General features: G+C 47.1%; 1 protein-coding gene across 1 annotated transcript in view; it reads left to right on the forward strand.

The window, feature by feature from the left end:
• Nucleotides 1–9,555: 9,555 nt before the first annotated feature.
• Nucleotides 9,556–19,813, forward strand: part of B4galnt3 (beta-1,4-N-acetyl-galactosaminyltransferase 3) — a 91,354-nt gene continuing 81,096 nt past the window's right edge. Inside the window, exon 1 of the mRNA XM_020176684.2 lies at nt 9,556–9,732. Within this exon, the coding sequence (XP_020032273.2) occupies nt 9,564–9,732 (169 nt within the window). The 5' untranslated portion in view covers nt 9,556–9,563. The remainder of the gene's footprint in view (nt 9,733–19,813) is intronic.

Genomic DNA, 19,813 nt, shown 5'->3' on the forward strand with positions numbered 1-19,813 from the left:
ACAGCCTACATGAGGAAAGAAATTCAGAGACTGACTTGAAGGCTCTGAGGTCACTCTAAACTCTCTAAAGGAGAAGCCAATAGTCGTAGCTAATAGGAAACTGAGGCAGGAGGATCGCTTGAGTCCAGGAGTTTGCCACTCTGCCAGCCCCCTGAGGCCAGACTGGGCAATACAGAGAGACCCTGTCTGGAAAAAAAAAAAATCCCGTGAAGGAAAAGGCAGAATGTGAACTGTCTCCTAAAAAGACCCAGGATGATCTAAAGCCAGGCACCACCACACACCTCTGCCACTGAGCTTCCCTGACCACCCAGCTGAATAACAGAATCCTCATCAAGACAGAAGAATATATTAGAAGCTCTCTGGCAACATAAACGTTTAGGAGAGCCAGGTGCTTATGGCTCACACCTGTAATCCTAGCTACAAGGGAGGCTGAGATTGGGAGGATCTCAGTTCGAGGCCAACCTAGGTAAATAGTTCATGAGATGCCCACCCCCCATCTCTAAAATAACCATAGCAAAATGGACCAGAGGTGTGGCTCAAGCAGGAGAACTGAAGTGTGAAGCCCTGAGTTCAAACCCCACCCCTCAAAAAAAGTTTAGGAAGAACTTAGCATTCCACTTTCTCCAAAAGGCCTTTCCTTATTCCCTGATCACGCTCCACTCCACCCCCCACCATACACACGCCTGGCATATGAGGGAAACGAAAAAAACATAAAACAAAAAAAAAAAACAACTCATCACATGATTGTAGTCTCACTGATTTTCCCAAATCACTAAACTGTGTTCCTCTCCTTTCTTCATAGCTTAGCCAGATGAGAAGGTTCTGTTGCAATTGCTTCTCTCAGACTGACTTTACAAGAGGCTTCTAGGGCTGGTGTGTGGCTCAATGGGAGAGAACTTGCTTACCATGTGGAAGGTCCTGGAAAACAAACAAAACAAAAGAAAAAAGCAAATCAGCCAAAACCAGACCTCTTTGTTGAGCACATTAACATCAGTGGGAGTCTCCCCCTCTGTTGAGAGGGTGGAAACTCTGTCTTCTAGTCTTACTGTTTTTATTCTTTCTTTTTTTGGTGGTACTGGGGCTTGAACTCAGGGCCTCACACCTGCTAGGCAGGTGCTCTACCACTTGAGCCACTCTGCCAACACTGCTTTGTGTTGACTTTTTTCAAGATAGGGTTTTTGCAAACTATTTGCCTGGGCTGGCTTTGAACCATGATCCAACTGATCTGTCTTCTTGTCTTCACAAGGCTCAGCTTCAGTGAGACTTGTTGCCTGCAGAGGGCGGTGAGGGTAGCAGAGCAATATTGCTCTTTAATTTTAATTTTCCCTCTCAGGGCCAAGCCAAATTCCAGAGAACCACATACAGTGGGGATTTTTGTTTGCTTTCTTCCATCCCCAGTCCGGGTGGCGGCAGGGCTCAAAGAGTAGTCTGTTCTGGGGGAAAGATGGCGTCTGCCTCTCTCTCAAACCAGCTCTGATCAAATCCCCAGCAGCCGGTCTTAGATAACATGGCTGAGAAACCTGAAACCTGCGGCTCTCTCATCAGTGCCCAGCATCACCGTCTGGAAACCGAGAACTCTCTGAGATGTCGCAGTGATTCAGTGCTAAGTGGCACAGCTGGGGTCCTCTCACCCGGGACCTGTGAACCTAGACAAAGAAGGTTTTCAGAAAGTCTGTCTGGGCTGGAGTTCTGGAGCTGTTTGGTGGCACTCTGCACATGTACTGGGCTTTAGGACCATTGTTCTTCCCCTAGCAAAGCCATAAGGTAGTTTAATATAGCCGAGCAGCCACTGGCCTGGGTGGCCTACCATGGTCCTGGAAGGTGAGTGGGTTCCATTGTGCTTGAGACAAGAGAAGGAACATGCTCTTTCTTTTTAGTTTCTTTCTTCTTTCTTTCTTCTTTTCTCTCTCTCTCTCTTCCTCCCTCCCTCTCTTCCTCCCTCCTCCACTTTTTCTTTTTCTTGTTCTTTTTTGGCACTGCCAGGACTTGAACCCAGGCCTTGTGACTGCACATCCCCAGGGCGTCCCATTCCCATAGAGGAGACAGAGCTTCATATGAATGGAGAGTAAGCACACTGTTCATTAAGCAGAGTGTTTATTGAGTGACTTCTGGGCTGGAAGGAAGATCAAAGGATGCAGAAGAGATGTGGTTATTGTCACACCTGTTAGGGATTGGAGAAGTCCTGTGAAGTCAGGAGAGAGAGATGCAGAGGAAAAAAGAGTTTTTAGGGCTGGAGGCGTGGTTCAAGTGGTACAGCACCTGCCCAGCAAGTATGAGGCCCTGAGTTCAAATTCCATACTGAAAAAAAAGAAGAAAGCAAAAGAGGATCCCCTCTCCTCCGCCCCCAGTATGAAAGGATGGAGGTAGGAAATGCAGCTTTGCTCAGAGGCTATTCTAAAAGGACTGGGAACCCTCAGAGCTGCAGAAGTTGGTGCCAGAGGGCTGAAGCATTCAAGATAGATGCCACTGGTCTGCGGTCTGTACAGCCTCCTGAGGGGGAGTAAACATCTGTGTGTGCAAATTTGTAGGGACCAAGCCTGTGGCAAGTGTGCTCATGAGACAAGAAGGAAGTACCAGATCCCTTCCCTGAGGTGTGGGCACAGCCCTGGAGTGACTGTGAGTCATGCAGCTTGTAGACGTTTACCATGTCACAGGACAGGGAAGACGCTGCTCAGAGCTGTGAGTGCCATGCCTTAGTTCCAGCTGTAGATCACTGGAACAGTGCAGATGCACTGTTATGTGTATGGGCAGAATGCATGATGCAGAGGGGAGAAAATGTTTTCTTTTGTATTTTATTTTTTGCAGTGTTAGGAATCAAACCCAGGACCTCATGCATGCTAGGTAAGTGTGCTACCACTGAGTCACACCTGCAGCCCCTGAACTGCAATTTAATGATCAGAGACAGGAGGTGGAACTCCACAGAAGGCTCATAGAGCTTCTGTTTCAGCACCAACTACAGAGAAGTCAAAATTGCTTTTCTGGGACCTAAGGTTCTGGTTTTGAAACCCATCCCTGCAAGGAAAAAAGGAGTGCTTCTCACCTGTCTCCTGGTGGGCAACGAAGCAAGCCTGAGTAGAGGGAAAGAACTGATATTATTCCATTGAAAAGCTTGAGGCCATCAAAATTAAGTTTTTGATTCAGGTAATTGTCTCTTCAGTTGCCAGGGAATCCTTTTCCCTGAGGGTGAAGGCAGAAAGAGAGGTTGTAATAATTTGGAGGCATTTGCACTATGGCCTGTAAAGGAAGCAAGACCGAGTAGTAGATTGTTAAATTTGGAACTTCAAAGCACGTAGTTCTGCTGAGTTATCTCTCACTGTTTGCTGAGGACTGTATCCACAACTCCTGGGGCAGGGCTGTGATGACATCACAGGCTCTCAGTATGTGAACAGCCTGGGGTCTCTCCTAGCCAGTGAACTTCATTCTGACCTCAGCATAAGATCTCTGCCCCCTTTTCTTTTTTTAACTTCCTTTATCTGATTCCCTTCACTCTCTATAATGTAATCCTGCATATAGTCTTCTGTTGGAATGGTAAATATTCATCCATTTCCCTGTCACCAATGCAAAGATGCATAGGACCAAAGATGGACAAACTAAGTCTTGGGGCTTTGACAGAGTTCCTACCTCTTCCCCCATCATCCACGTGGAGGGGCCAGACCACATTGGAAAGCAAAAGTAGCCAATAAGAATGATTGGCACCAGGTGTGGTGGTGAGTGCCTATTGTCTGAGCTACTTTGAAGGCTGAGGCAGGAGAATGACTTGAACCCAGAAGTTCAAGACCAGTTTGGGCAACAACAACATAATAAGAAGCATGGTGACCCACACATGGTGGTGCACACCTGTACTCCCAGCCACCCAGGAGGCAGAGAGAGGAGGATCGTGGTAAATGCAGGACCCTATCTGAAAAATAACTAAAAGCAAAGAGGGCTGGGAATGGTTCAAGTGGTAGAGTGCCTGCCTAGCAAACATGAAGCTCTGAGTTCATAACCCAGTATGACACACACATATAAAAATGAATTTAAAGTATTCAGTGAGGGTTTACACCCTGTTCTGGGATTGCCCCCCATGGTAGCAGACTCTGCAGAATGACTCTTAAACAATGGAAGGAGGGATAGAAATACAAATAAAGAGCAGAGCAGGTGGTGGTGATGGGTGGGAGGGAAGCTATGAGAAGAAGGATCATGTGGCCAGTGACTTCCGGACGTGCTGAAGGGGAGGTCAGAGTTTCCAGTGTGAACTGACTTCTCCAGGGGAACTTCCAGGAGAACAACATGCACAGAGGGGGAACGCAAATGCCCTGGTGCTAAGGGCTGGGGTGAGGGGAGAGGCTCAATGGTGGAGCACTTGCCCAGCATGCACACACCCTGGGTTTGATCTACAACACCCCTTCCCCCAATCCCAAGGAAAAGGAAGCCCTGGATCCAAAGTTGGCACTCCTGAGTTGGAGTCCCATCTAAGGGACACATGGGCCACCTACATGCCCTCCAGCAAGTAATTTAACAACTGTGAGCCCATTTCCATGCCTGGAAAATGGAGTCTGTAAAACTATACCATCTGTAGAAATGATCTGCAAGAGTTAAGAGAGAGAAAATAAGTAAGTGCTTGCCAAGATGACCGTGATCTCTCAGTAAAGTGGCTCAGACTAAAATATTGGATTAATAGCAGCAGAATTCCTACCACCAAGAGAGCTTCATGAAATCCATTGGAATAGGGAAGGCACTTCAGAGGGGAAGGAGCAGAGGAGAATGGAGATCTGCATGTACATACATGTGCACATGCATGCATGCACCCCCCCACACACGCACGCACCCCCCCCCCCACAGATGTGGAAGGTCAGGCTGGATGGGAGAGGTCTCTGGGTACAGTGGAAAGAGGACCAGCAGGCTACAGACTTGGTTCTACTTCTGATTCTCTTGCTTACTGGCATGTGAACTCAGTGCATGTTACCTTGAAGAAACTGAGCTTATCTGTTACTAGTTCCCTGCTGTTCTCATGTGGTTGTAAGAAATAAGACACAGGTGATGCAGATGCAAAAATGTTCTGTAAGCTGGGCACTAGTGGCTCACGTCTGCAATCCTAGCTACTCAGGAGGCTGAGATCAGGAGGATCATGATTCGAAGGCAGTCCCGGCAAGTAGTTCATGAGACCCTATCTTGAAAAAAAACCATCACAAAAACAGGGCTGTTGGAGTGGCTCAAAGTGGAGGCCCTGAGTTCAAACTCCAGTACCAAAAAAAAAAAAAAATGTTCTGTAAGCTCCCAAGTGCTACCTTATATTGCAGACTCAGGTTTTAGGAAGTGATAGGTGGGATCTTTTGACACCCCTAGTGGCTAGAATAGGAACTGCTGTAGCTGGGGCAGTTCTAAACCAGCCTGGGCAAATAGTTCACGAGAGCCTATCTCAAAAATTCCCAACACACAAAAAAAGGACTGGTGAAATGGCTCCTGCGGTAGAGCGCCTGCCTAGCAAGCAGAACCACACACACAAAAAAAGAATGGCTGCAGAGGAAGCAGTTTTGCTACCCTACAGGTCACAGGACACCATTCCCTATTTTTTTTTTTCTTTTTTCTTTTTTTGGTGTTAGGGATTGAACCCAACCAAGCCTTTGTGCATACTTAGTTTATGCTACCTGGGAGCTACACTTTCAGGTCACTCTTCCCTTCTGAATTCTTTACAAACTAGAAATGTCTGGCCCTGTGCCAATCTTGGCCCATTTCAGAAAGCTTGCATTGACCTCCTTACACAGGCTGTGTGATGGGAGGAAAGGCTTTGTGGTTTGACCTCTCTGACTCTGACGTCCTTGCCAAGCCAAAGACAGAGCCTTTCTCAACAGCATTGCAGGGGAAAGATGGAATTATCTCTCATTTCAGGTCCAGTCTGTGCATTGTGATCCAGGGCCTTAATGGGCTGAATGGGGGAGGGAAAAAGTCACTGTATACCATCAGAACTAGTGACCATCCACTTAAATTGACAAAACAATGAAAACACATTGATGACAATATATAATGCTACTCAAATGGGCCACCATGAGCACCACAAGCCATAGGCTTAGTTCTGGAGCTCAACTGATGGAGAAAGAAATCTGGGTGCCAAAGTCCAGGTCCTCCCCTGCTGTGAGGTCAGTAAAACTGAAAAAGAATGTGGGAATGTGGGGACTGAGGATGGAGCTCAGTGGTAGAGCACTCTTACAGTTCTGAGTTTGATCCCCAGCACTGCCAGGTGTGGTGGCTCGTGCCTGTAATCCCAGCTACTTGGGAAATGGAGATCAGGAGGATCTCAATTGCAGGCCGGTCTAGGCAAAAAGTTAGCAAGACCCCCGTCTCAACAAACAAGCTGGTGTGGTGGTACACATCTGTAATCTTAGCCACATGGGAGGCATAGATAGAGGATCTTGGTTAGAGACTGGCCCCAGGCAAAAATGTTCCACCCTACCTGAAAAATAACCAAAGCAACAAGGGCAGGGGGAGTGGCTCAAATGATAGAATACCTGCCTAGCAAGCATGAGGCTCTGAGTTCAAACCCCAGAACTGCTAAATAAACAAAGAAATAAATTAATACGTGAAGTGTCAGATTTCTTTCTCAGTGGAAAGTCTTTTCAATGAAGCAGCACGCTCTCTATTATATATTTCTCCCAGTTCCCACCTAGCAGGTACTTTGAGCATGTGGTGCTGTTAGGAGGGCCAGCGTTGAGGATGAATCATGGTGGGGGACAGGCTGCCTCCAGTTTCCATGACCAAGTGCTGCAAGGGACCTGGCCTAACAGGCAGGGGCTGCTTCCAGGGCCCTGGTCACTTCACTCTTGACACAGCCGGGCTTGCACATGCTGGCTGCCTATCTTGGAAAGAAAGAAAACTTGCTAAGTGCCAAATCTGTGGCTTTGGAACATCACAGAGACATCAACCAGGAGCTACTTGAGAGAACTGTCCTTTGGAGTCACCTTCTGCTGAAGACCTTTAGTGAAGGTTTGGGGAGATGCTTGCTCAGCGCATCACCAACAGCTAAGTTGTGCTCCACTGTGTTGAGCACTGGCAAGGCTAAGTCCCCGCTCTTGAAGCCATACAGAGAAGCTGAGGAAACAAGGCTCACTACATTCAACGTTAAGTCTCAGCATGTCAGAGGGTGAATTGGCTGACAAGCTTCATCAAAGCTCCAAGGATGAAGGGCTTGCTTGGGCCTGGACTGTCCGAGAAAGTTCCCTCCCCTCCCCTTTCCTCTCTTCTTTAGATAGGGTCTCACCATGTAGCTCAGACTGTCCTGGAACTTGTAATCTTCCTACCTCAGCCTCCTGAGTGCTAGGGCACAGGTGTGTGCCAGCCACCATGCCCGGTTTTGTAGAACCTGAGTCATATCCTGGAGAGTAGGTCAAACTTGATCAACTAGAAAAGAAAATGTGAGAATGTAGCTCAGTGGTAAAGTGCTTGCTTAGCCTATGTGACATTCTGGGTTTGATTCCCACTACCAGAAAAAAAAAAATGTTTTGAGGTGGCACACACTTGTAATTCCAGCTACTCAGGAGGCAGAGATAGGAAGATCATGGTTTGAGGCTGCCTCTGCAAAAGCTTGAGACCCTAACTGAAAAAACAAGCCAAAAAGCAAAAAGGACTAGGAGTCCTTTGGGGATTGAGTTCAATCCCCAGTACTGCCCCACACCCCCAAAAAAATGTGTTGGAGGTCAGTGATTATATTCATTTTAGCTGGGCAGGTTTTATAGGTCATATAAAGATGAAAAATAGTTTAGAAGTAAGTACTAGCAGCTACTAAATATTTTTGAGCAGGTATGGATGCTTAACAGAATTTTGTCTGGTGACAGAGGAGATGATGGTGGGGTTAGGGTGGGGGAGCTAGTTAGGAAAGGTCACAATAATCCTGTTGATACCATTTGACTGTGAACTTTGAACTATGGTGACGGAGGGAAAATATGCCATTCAGTTCTGTGACCTCTGTCTTAGAACATGATATGCACGATATGCACTTGATTTAAAAATTCTAGCAACACGTCTGACCTTCCTCTTTCTCCAGTCCTCTTACCTTTTTCTCCAGGAGAGAGAGTGGAAAATTGTACAGTCACCTGTCAACTGACCTTCAGCAGTTCACTCTGCCCTTCTGGACTTTAGTTACCTCATTTAAATCAGATAATAATGCTTTACCTACCTAAAGGATAGGTACGATGTCTTGAGGATCTGGTCAAGTTTGATTTCCTTTTTCATTTGACACCCCGCACCCTTAGTCCCCACCCCACCCCCTTTTTACTGGGCTTCCTGCCTGCTAAATACTGGAGTTTGAATTCAGGGTCTTGCACCACTTGAGGCCCACCTCCAAACCCTTTTTGCTTTAGGTTATTTTATTTTAGGGTTTTGGGTTTCTGCCTGGGCTGGCTTCAGACTGTCATCCTCCTATCTATGCCTCCATGTAGCTGAGGTTACAGATGCATGCCACTATACTCAGAATGATTGTGGAGATGGGCGTCTCCTTAACTTTTTGCCCAGGTTGGCACTGAACCCCTGTCCTCCTGATCTCTGCCTTCTGAGTAGCTAGGATTACAAGCATGAGCCATTACGGCAGGCCCCAGCCCCCTTTTCTGTTTTTGAGTCTTCTTTAGAACTCTCCAGCATGTAATTTCTCCCAATAGCCATTCCATCTAAGCACAGGGAAAAGTACTTACTGGGTTTCCCTGGTGGATTTTATAACTCCCCCAAGTGCCTCTCAGAGATGTAGTTGAGTCTGCGAAGCAAAGGTCTAATCTGACCTGGAAGACACAGCTATGGCTGAATGAAGTGTCCATTGCCTCCCAAATAACATCATGTCACTCTCCTGTCTTCAAGTAAGGGAGTAGGGGACATTGCAGGCAAAGACAAGCCCTGAGGTCAAAGTCTGGGTGTCACCAACGGCCTCTTACTCCACTCTTCTGTTTGGGCAGACACCATTAAAGGCGGGGGATGGGGGCTAGGCGGTGACTCGGTTTCCCTCATTCACACAGTACACAACATGAGTCACTCCCTCCACCCACCCGCCCCCCAGTGGGCGGGGCCCCCGTGACCAGTTCTCTGGCCCCACCTCCCGCTACCCCACGGGGCCAGAGAGGCTCCGCCCCTTCCCCGGGCCTCTTGGAGGCGGGGCCCACCTGTGCCCGGGGGCGGGACTTAGGCGGGGGCGGGACAGGTGGTGTGTGAGGTGGGACCCGGAGCGCGGAGGACAATCCGAGCTGCGGAAGGCGAGCCAAGGCGGGCGGGCGCCGGGGGGAGCCTCCTCCTGGGAAGGGTGTAAGAGCGAGTGAGCGAGCGTGAAAGCGAGGCAGCGAGCGAGCAGGGCGGGCGCCTGCGACGGAGAGGCGTGGAGAGGGAGCGGAGCGCGGAGGCCACTCGGGAGACCCCGCGAGGCGCCCGCGCGCGCCGCCGAGAGACCCCAGGCGCGCGGAGCATGAGCCGGAGTCCCGCTGGAGCGCGGCCGGGGGACGCGGCCTCGGCGCAGCGCTGAGACGCTGGGCTGGGGCTGGAACTCGGGGCGCCCGGGGCGCTGGGCCCGGCCGGGGGGCGGGGGGTGGCGGCGGCCGGCGGGGCGCCGCGCCATGGGGAGCCCCCGGGCCGCGCTGCTCCTGCTGCTCCTGCGCCCGGTCCGGCTGCTTCGGAGACGCTTCCGCCTGCTGCTGGTGCTCGCCATGGTGTCCGTGGGACTCTGGACCCTTTATCTGGAGCTGGTGGCGTCGGCCCAGGTCGGCGGGAACCCCCTGAACCGGAGTAAGTAGCGCTGCGGGGCTCGGAGGCAGTGTCCCGGGTTGGGGGACCCTCCTCTCATCCTTGGACCCGGGTTCCAACTCGTTTTCCTCCCCAGGTGCCCGGTGCCGCCGCGCCTACTCGGGGACAGAGGCGCGTGGAGGCAGCAGCGGGGACGGTCGCCAAGTCCCCCAGTCCCCGAGCCCAGACCATGTGGGGCCCGGGCGTTCTCGGGACTCCTCGCTTCTCTCTTCGGAGAGCGATGCGGACAGGCTGAAACGCTGGGGAAGACTTGGGGCGCTCGGGGTCCACGCGTGGACTTGTGGTCCGTGTCTGCGCTGCCCTCCGCCCTCTCCACCCCGGCCGTGCGCTCCGCTCGGCGCCACCCAAACTTTGCCCGCCGCTGACTCTGGTTCTCTGCCTTTCCTCTCCTGCTGCGCTTCGGGAGTTCTTTTTCAACAATTCCTCAGATTTCATCCCATGTGTCACCCCCTCTCCCAGCCCGGTTTTCTGTCTCCTAATCCCCCAACTCTTCACTTCGCCATCCTCTCGAATCAGCTTGACCATCTCCTGGCCCTCACAAACCCATGGAAATCCATCAGACTCCCCAGATGCTGCCCCAGGAGACAAGGGACCCGCAGTGGGGTAGATTAGTACTTCTATATTTACTTCACCAAAACCACTTATGTTTCTGTGCCTCAGTTTCCTCCTAGGGAAATGGGAGGAAGTCGTCTCTGTCTTCACTTTAATAGGAGTAGCTATGCATAGTGACTTTCAGTGTACCTTTGATGGCCTAGCAAAGTAAAAGGTGACTGTAATGGCTGGGAAAGGAATGAAGAAGTCCCCAGAATGCCTAGGTGTACTTCCCCACCTGAGGGAATAGGCTTCAAAGTTCTAGTGCATTGTCTGCCGTCGGTCCCCTTCCCCCTGTCAGGAAACTCAGAGAGGACACTGTAGCATGAATATGGGTCAACCCCTCTACCCAGACTCGGGTGTGGTGCTTTGCCTTCTCCTGTGGCCAAAAAGAGGGAATTAATAGGGACAGTAACTGAGTTGGTCAGCTTGGAGATGCGTTCTTGTGGATTCACTTTCCACTCTGTGGCAGTGGAAGTAATCCTGGCAGTGAGTCTGGACCTGGCTCTGCCACCAAGTAGTTGGTGGTCAAGGAGGAAAAATGATGACTCCTCAGGTAAAAAGGAGAACTTGGCCTGAATGATTGCCAGGGCCCCTTTCAGTCTGGACACTGACCCTTGTAAGAACTCTGCCACTTAGTCTTTGCCATGGCCAGCGAGCCTGGCACCTGTGCAGAAAGCTGTACTCAGTCACCATCCTGCATAGGAGATTTCTTCCTTCTGATGACCCCTAGTCCGCCTCCTCATGGACATTTCTTCCCTCCTCTGAGCCTTTCTACTCCTCCACATTAGGGTCCCACAATCCCATGTGGCTGAGCTCCCTTGGAGTGTGTACAGGTGGGCGGGCCTGGGAGGGATCTCCCTCCTGTTCTTGGAACACCCTTCCCAGTTCATGTGACAGTTAGCAGTATCCTCTGCACAGATTAAAGAGAGAAGAAAACTGTTGCCTTGTGACCCTGAAGTCAGTGACCTCCTTTCTTCCCTCTCTCTGCTTTTCCTTTACCTCAGGTGTGCTCCCTCCTTGGAGATGGGAATCAGGTTGCCATAATAATAGTTTCAATTCTGCCTCCCAGTCTTGGTCTGTTGGCTCATTCTGAGCCATCAATTCCGGAGTCTGCTGAGTTCTCCTCCTGGATGAATCTCACTTGGTTTTCTTATTCTTTGTTTCTTTTTTCCAAACTGAGCCTTCTCTAGAAAAAATGTTTCCAGTGTCCTATTCCAGAAGTGGCTTTCTGTTGCCCTGTGATTTTTATTTTTTTATTTAATTTTTTGAGACTGGGTCCTGCCGTGTAACCCAGGCTGGCCTTGAACTCTCCATCCTCCTGCCTCAACCTCCTGAGTGCTGAGATTACAGGCATGTACCACCACACCTGGCTCCTGCCCTGTGATTTTTTTTTTTTTTTTGTAGTAAAAATAATAGTAAAGTTTATTAGGAAAGGAATTTAGCACAACGGGGTAAGAGTGGGGAGAAATGGAAAAAAAGGGAGAAACATTTCCTGCCCCACCCTCCTGCAGGAAATGGGAGTAAAGACTCTGCCCTATGGTTTTTACTTATTACTCTTTATTCATTTTATTTGGTGGCACTGGAGTTTGAACTCAGGGCTTTGCATCTACCAGGAAGCTGCTTTACTGCTTGTGCTATATCTCCATTCTCTGTCGGTGATTTTTAATAAGAAGCTAAGCCTGGACACTGATGGATCACTTGCTTCCTCTTCTCAGCCTCCTAGAGCCCCAAAGTCCATCTCTTGTGCTTTGTGTCCTACTCCTTCCTTGACTTCCTCCTGGGGTGAGATGTAGACAGTGGCTGTGGTTTCTGTCTCCTTGTCTCCCATCTTTTTTTGTTGTTAGAAAGCCCAGATGTTTTGCATCAAAGTTCCCTCTTGTCCTATAGATTTAACTCCCAGTCAGAGCTGTTGCTTTGGAGGAAGAGTGGGGAGGAGGAATTAGGACAGGAGAGGTAAGAAAGGATTGCTAGCATTCCCTCCTCCACACTCTGCATACCAGCAGCAACCAGAGCAGTAAAACTGCCCTTCCAGGACTGTATGGGGGCACTGACCACAGCAACCAGAGCCCCTTCCTGGCTCTGCTTCCCAGCGAGCCACCCTGCCTCCTCTTTCTAGCAATCCCTGCCAACTGACTCCACCACCAACGTTCCTGTCATCTGTAAGGCCAGCTTCCATGGCCCAGAACCTGTCATTTGCCTGTCCCTGGGTGAGGGGTGTATTGGTTTAGCACGGGAAGAAGTGTATAGAGAGATGGCAGTCACAGACTCCAGGGTGGTAAAGTAATGACAGGGGAGCCAGCTTCCTGCCCCGTCGTCTTGAAATAACCCAGTAGTTTAAGATACAGATGGTGTGCAATTTGGGTACATGTGCAGAAAAAGATACAACCACAATTGGGGTAGTTTGAGAGACAAACAACTAAAATCATTAACACATAGACACTGGGTCCCCTGGGCAAAAGATTCAGAGCTGCTCACTCACTCATTTATACAAATATTTATTTAGTACATGCCTTAAGTAAGATACTGTGCTAGGTCATTTTGAATATGACCAGGAGGTGGTTTCTGCCCCCCACAGCTTTCTGTCTTGGAGGGAGCAAGGTGCTTATATAAAAATAACAATCCAAAACAGTCATTATGTTTTCTAAATGTAGAAACTAGATATTGCTGTGACCCTTCTGGAAATGGGGCACAACTTTCAACTAGTTTCATGGAAGTGGGGACATTTGGGAGAGATTTTGAGTAGCTGGTAAGTTTGCTGGGTTACAGAAAGAAGGTTATTCTAGGCAGTGTACACAAAGACCAAGAGTCAGGGAAATGTTAGTGTTTGGAAATCTTGAGCAGCTAGATTTGGTGAGCTAGCAGGTGAAGACACGAGGCTGTATTGTGAAGGACTGAATCATGAGGAGTGGCTTTTATTTGATAGAAAAGCAGCTGAAGTTTTAGGACAGGGTAGCATTGTGCTGTGGAACAGGCAAGGGTAAAAGTAAAACTATTTGACAATACCTTGGGGACAGATGATGGTGCTGAAACAGGCTCCTGAGGGTCCCTTGCTATGCCCAAAAAATGACCTTTTAGTTGCAGCTCTGAGGGTGGATCAGGTTGGTAATGGGCACTCACACAAACTGGTACCTAGTATTTCAGTATTTTAACAACTGGTACAGCTATACTGGTGGGTACAACTAAAAAGCAGTCCTGGGAACAGACTATAACTGGAAATTAAAGATTCTCCATCCAGGCAGGTTTAAACAAGTTATACCATTCGTTCAGATTGGAGTAGCTAAGGTTCTGCCTGAAGGCAGAGGTCTGGACTGAAATGATTTCTACATTCTTTGCTCTGTACTTGACCTACTGCTGGGACCAACTTAGTGTCAGAGCCAAGAGATGACATTTGGGCACAAAGCCAGAGTAGAAGGATAGCGTGCACTGGCTTCCTTTAAAAGATCTGGCTCCTAAAGCTGAGTCTGTCATGGTTAAGTGCCAGATTTAGCGGCTAGCCCCCAGCCTGCTCTCAAGCCCAGGAACTAGTTGACTTTCGCTGCCTTGCATCTGTGCCACATCTCTCCGCTTGGCCCTTGTCATTTCTGATTCACTTGAGCTTCTCGTTTCCTCTGCTTTGGAAAGGACTCAACCCTCCAGCAACAGAGGTAACTCAGGGCAGAGCAGTAATCTGAGACGCAGGCAGCGAGGGAGGGAGAGGAACACAGACAGATGTGTGGGCAAAGAAGGGGTAGTGTGACTTGAGTGGGAACTTAGCAGAGGCAAAGCTCAGCAGCCCCGGGTGTCCCTGTGGGTGGGGCCATGGCTCCTGCTGCCTGGCTGGACTGCTTCTTTTTTCCCATGGAACCTCTGGCTCTTGTTCCTGTGTCCTACTTACTTCTCTGTCTACTGACATTTGTTTATTTATTCCACCTGGCTGCCACATGCATCTTCAAATTAGTATTCAATTGTAGGTGCGTACTAGGTAACGCATATAAATACCTTCTGGTTATGAAAGTTCAGCTCTGAATTTCCAAGCCCTCAATGTTTTCCACTAGCAGATACTGTGTTTATCAGCAACTGATCCAAGAATAGAACCTAGCAATTCTTGTTCCCTGAACCACACTACATATAAACAATGGCCTTTGCATACAAATGCAAAAGGTAAGAGTTAGGCCATCAGTGCTTTTCTGTAAGTGCATTTTCTAGCAGGAACATGGTGTTTGACAACAGTTAGAGACTGTATCCATATTTGATGTCTGTCCTTTCCCTGGTCTCTTCGGTCCCAGTTCTGATGGGGCCAGCAGCATCTCAGTCTCTTCTGTCCCACTCAGGGACCCTCAATCTAAGTGAGGTGGCACTGGGGCTGCCTGCCACTCCCTGTCCTGGGAGTTGATCATACCCTCTGTGTGATTAGCACTTACTGTTGTGAGCCCCTTGTGCTCTGGTTCAGGGGAGTTTGGTGGGTGTACTGCAGTAATTTTCCAGGCCACAGGACCTGGCCTTCCCCTCTAGTGCTGAGTTTATGGAGCAGAGCAGAGCAGAGCAGAACAGCCGTCATGGCGAGTTTGCTTTGGAAGGGGGCCTGGAGTCTGTTCTTGGAGTTGCTGTTCACTGTCTAGGTCTCTACCCAGTTCCACCAGTTACAAAAACTCTCCTTTTGAAAAATTTCCACTAGCACTTTGCCTCACATCTAAAGATGGTGAGGTCTGAACTAGGCCAACCATACATTTAAGCCTTCAGGCAACACTCCCTTGACCTTGTAATCCACATAATTCATAGATTTATACTTAGCCAACAAAATAATACTACTGGCAGAGGTGAAAGTAGTTTGCATGGTGTATATAAATGGTATGAGCTGAGTGAATAGGTAATATTTCTGAGCAAAACATGACAGAACTTTAAATTTTTAGGTATCCATTAGATAAGCAAAAATGAACACTTATTTTTTGGTCTATTTTAGTCATGCTGGGGTCTGAACCCAGGCCCTTGCACATGGTAGCCAAGCCCTCTTTTTTTGAAACATTTTTAATACATTTTTATTAGCATGTATTAGTTGTTCGGGAGGTTTCATTGTGACAGTTCTATATATGCTAACACTGTAGCTTGGTTAGATTCATTCCTTCATCAAGCCCTCTTTTTTTGAGATGGGGTCTAGCCATGTTGCCCAGGCTGATCTCAAACTCTTGGGCTCAAGTGATTCTTCTGCTTCAGCCTCCCAAGTGCTGGGACTGTGGGTGAATGCCACCATGCCTGGCTTCCCGGTTCTCTTTTAACTTGTTTTTTTGGTTTTTTTGATACTGGGATTGAACTCAAGCTGTTGTGCATGCTAAAAACATGGTCTACTACTGAGTTACACTTCTAACGTCTGTCGTTTTACTTCTTTACTAAAAAAGAACTCGTACTCACCAACTATTTGGGGAAGTAAGCATGAAAATTATCCTTACAGTCGCCCTGTGATTTTTTTAAAAAGTTTTATGCAAGTCTATTATATGTTGAGAAAAGTGCACTATAAACGCACAGCTTGATGAGCAGTTTCCACAAACGACAAGCCTGTACTCCACGAGGAAGAAACAGAACATTGGCTGTACCCCAGAAGCTCCCGTGGCTCCTTTTGAATCGCTACCATCAGCATAGATTAACCTAGCCTATTTTTATATTTCATATAAATGGAATCATTCAATATGGTTTATTTTTAAAATAGCAGATGATTATAAAAGTAATGCATGTTCATTATACCAGAAGATAACTATGTATCTGGACCACATTATTACCTGTTAAACTTCTCTACTTTTTTTGTGCTTTAACTGATATAATAACATAAGCAGTGGATAAGAAAGACCATGGGTCTAAATATCGTAAGATTCAGCCCTGTGAAATCTTCATTCAAGCCCCTGTGAAATGTGTCTTCTGGCCTTGACATTAAGAATAGCTGCGCTTCCCTTGATCTTGAGCAGTTTAGTTTTTATTGGCCATGTAACTTGTATACTGCTCAAGTTTCTTCCTTCATGTTGGTTACTTGAAAGCCTTAGAACTTAATTTTTTCTGTACTTGGAGAAAAATGTAAGGTATTTTCTGAAATAGATGAAAACCAACATTCACTGAGCTCCTTACTTTTATGTCATCTATCTATTTTTTTTTTGGTGGGGGTATGACTGGCATTTGAACTCAGGGCTTTGTGTTTGCAAAGCAGGTACTTTATCATTTGAGACACACCTTCAGTCCATTTTGCTTTGGTTATTTTGGAGATGGGGGTCTCATGAACTATTTGCCTGGGCTGGCCTCTAACTGCAGTCCCCCCTGTCTCAGCCTCCCAAGTTGCTAGGATTATAGGAGTGAGTTGCTGGTGCCTGGCTCATCTATTTTTTTAAGTCAGTACATTTTTATTTCATAAAATTTTGTCACATCAAGGTCATCTCTAAAGCTGAAGTTTTTATTTCTTTTCAAGATAGCCTTTTCTAAAAGAACTGATGCTTCATCTAGCTATCATATCAGCCCTACCTGACAAGGACATAAGAGATGACCATAGAATAACCAAAAAGGAGTTAGCTCGCTACATACAGCCAAGAAGCTTTAAAATGTTACATGCACAAGGGTTTGGTTATCGTAAAATCTCACTAGCAATGGAGTAATTATTAGAAAATTCCTGTGGTTTACACTCTTATTTCTACTGGGCAGTGTTCATCTAAGGAGGTAAAATTAAGAAAACATTCCCAATAGTTTGAATGCTAATGAGGTAGCATATAGAAAACCTAGTGGGAAAATATTTATGGTCTGTCCACAGAGTCATCTAATTAAAAGAACGTCCTACTAGCATATATTTAATTGTAAGGGGGGTTTCACTGTGACATTTTCATATGTGCTTACAATGTGAGTTGGTTAGATTCACCCCTCTATCATTCTCTCTCATCCTCCATTCCCCGCTTCTTAAAACAACCTGGACAGGTTTTGTTGGGCCATTTTCATACATGTATATGAAGTACATTGTATGTCATCCAGTTTTTGCACCTGTATGTGCTGGATTCACTAAATCAGTCCTGTGTTTTTCTCCTCCCTTGCCGGGGATGGAACTGCGGGTGAGCACTTTGCCACTTGACAGAGGCTCTGTTCCGGTTCCACTTAACAGCTGGTAAGCTGTGCTGTGTGGACTCAGGGTCTGGGAAGACGAGGGGAAAACTGCTTTTCTCCCAGCCATGGGGCTGTATTTTTCTACCAATTTTATGCCAATACTTTTCTCTTTTTTGTGCCCCACAACTACTTCTATTTTACATGCTCTTATATTCTCTGGTCCTCATAAACCACTTTAATTTTTTCTGGATGAATTTTGGAATAAAAGAAATCAATAAAAGTACCATTATATACATAGAAGCATGAAGAAGCAGTTAACAATCAATCTAATATCGTTTATTCTCACTTAGAGATTATTGAATAGAAAAATAAAGTATTTCTCAGCACCACGAAATAAAATGAGTAAGTGTAGTTAGCAGTGAGAACCAGATGCTGGATTTTGTAATCCCTTAAATAAGAATTCCTTATTTAATATATTAATTTAACCTTTACTTAAATACCTTAAATTTAGATTTAATTTGGATTTTCTTTTCTTTTTTTGGTGGTACTGAGGTTCGAACTCAGAGCCTCACGCTTGCTGGGCAGGTGCTTTACAGCTTTAGCCACTCCCACCAGCCCTTAAATTTAGATTTAAAAACCCCAAAAGCTAGAAAATTTTTTCCTGACATTTTTTTCTTTAATTTTTAGGCTAATTGAAAGGTTGAGTGACAACTAAAAATAAATTGTCACCTTTCTGTATAAAAAGATTACCGGAAACTTGCAATTTACTAACACATGGGGACCTGAGCCACTGTTGGTTTTTTTTTTCCCCAGTACTAGGGTTTGAACTCAGGGCCTCATGCTTGCTAGGCAGGCACTCTACCATTGAGCCACTCCATCATTCCTACACTGTTTTTGAAAAATGACATAAACACAAGGCAAGTTTATTAAAGCTTGGAACACCCCCGACACTGCAGATCAAACAGCTGAAAGTCTGTCCAGGAGGCCAGAAACATAAAACTTGTCATGTGGGCACCACCTTGTGCCCCAAAGACCGAGGGGAAGACCGTGAACAGGAAGGTCCGTGTCTGGAACCCGGCCTGTGGCTTACGGATGCATAAGCCACAAGCTTTAGAGAGCCAGCCCCTTTCCTAATAGCTGAGAAGACAGGCCTGGGGAAGAGACTTCACCTGGTTCTTCCACACACTTATCTTAATCTGTGTTTTTGTGTCGCCTGGCAGAGGCTATGCCTGTGTCCCACTTCCCAGCAGGTAAAATTGTGCTTGGTGGTATCAGGGCTTGGGCAGAGGTCCCAAGGATGAGACAAGGAAAAGAAAGGTGAGGGTAAGGACAGGGAAATGATATTTTTAGGGATTTTATGTGTAAGCGCCCAGGAAATTGATAAGGCATTTTTCAGTTTTCATTTTGCAAATCTCAAGTGGCTGTCGAGGTGATTCATTTTAAAACCGAAAGGAAAATGTTTATGGAGCATTTACTCTTTCGTGGGGGATTGAGTGGAAGGCAAGCATTGATGGGTCCTTGAAAGACGGGGCAGGATTTAAATCCAAGATGTATTACTCATCAGCTGTGGGACTGAGTGTAAGGTCAGTGGCTCAGATGTTTCAGGTTGGTTGTGAGGTCTTATGCCCTCTCTGTACAGCTTTGCTCGTAGCAATAGGGTTTAGTGAACTTAGCACAGAGAGATGCCCAGTTAGCTGTCCTGGGAATCAGGCCCTCAGTGAATCTTAGTTCCCATCTCCTCCCCCTTGGACTTTATAGTCTGGTAGAAGCTGGAGAATGGCTGGGCAGGCAGGTGTGAACAGACACATTCCTCCACTGGCTCTTGTGCCAGTGCTTCTCCATCTACAGCATGCAGGCTGTGTCCACCCCTGCAGTCCTTTGGCCATCTATGTCCAGCACCTGCCACACTCTTCATGCTGCTCAGCACTGCTTCCATCTTTCCATCCCCAGCCCAGGCAAGTATTTGCATGGGGAGTCAAGGGTTCTGCTGAGGATGGGAGGTATTTGGGGTGTACCAGGGCTCAGCAACTGGGAAGTGGTAGCTTGTCACTTTGCTGCATGCCTCAGAGTACACTCTGAGGATTTAGGACTAGAAAGCAGGAATAATAGACAGTTATATCTTAATTTAAATAATTACCATGGGTAATCGATTATAATAAATTTGTTTTAAATGATTAAAAATATAAGGCTAATATAGCATTTTAAAGAGGACTTAGCACATTTGAAGTAGAACCAAATAAAGCTTCTGAGAGTTTTTGATGGCTTTAGTTTCATCATCTTTGGAATAGGTTGCCTCTTTCAGAGTAGGCTTGGAACTTTTCCCATGCCACTCAGGAGCCAAGGGGACAGTCCATCTTTCTTTGACATCCTGGCACTGGTCTATTAAGACTCAGTTGCCTGAACCAAGCAGTGGCAGCTATCTCAG

This window comes from Castor canadensis, chromosome 6 (assembly GCF_047511655.1).
Source record: "Castor canadensis chromosome 6, mCasCan1.hap1v2, whole genome shotgun sequence".
Lineage (NCBI taxonomy): Eukaryota > Metazoa > Chordata > Mammalia > Rodentia > Castoridae > Castor > Castor canadensis.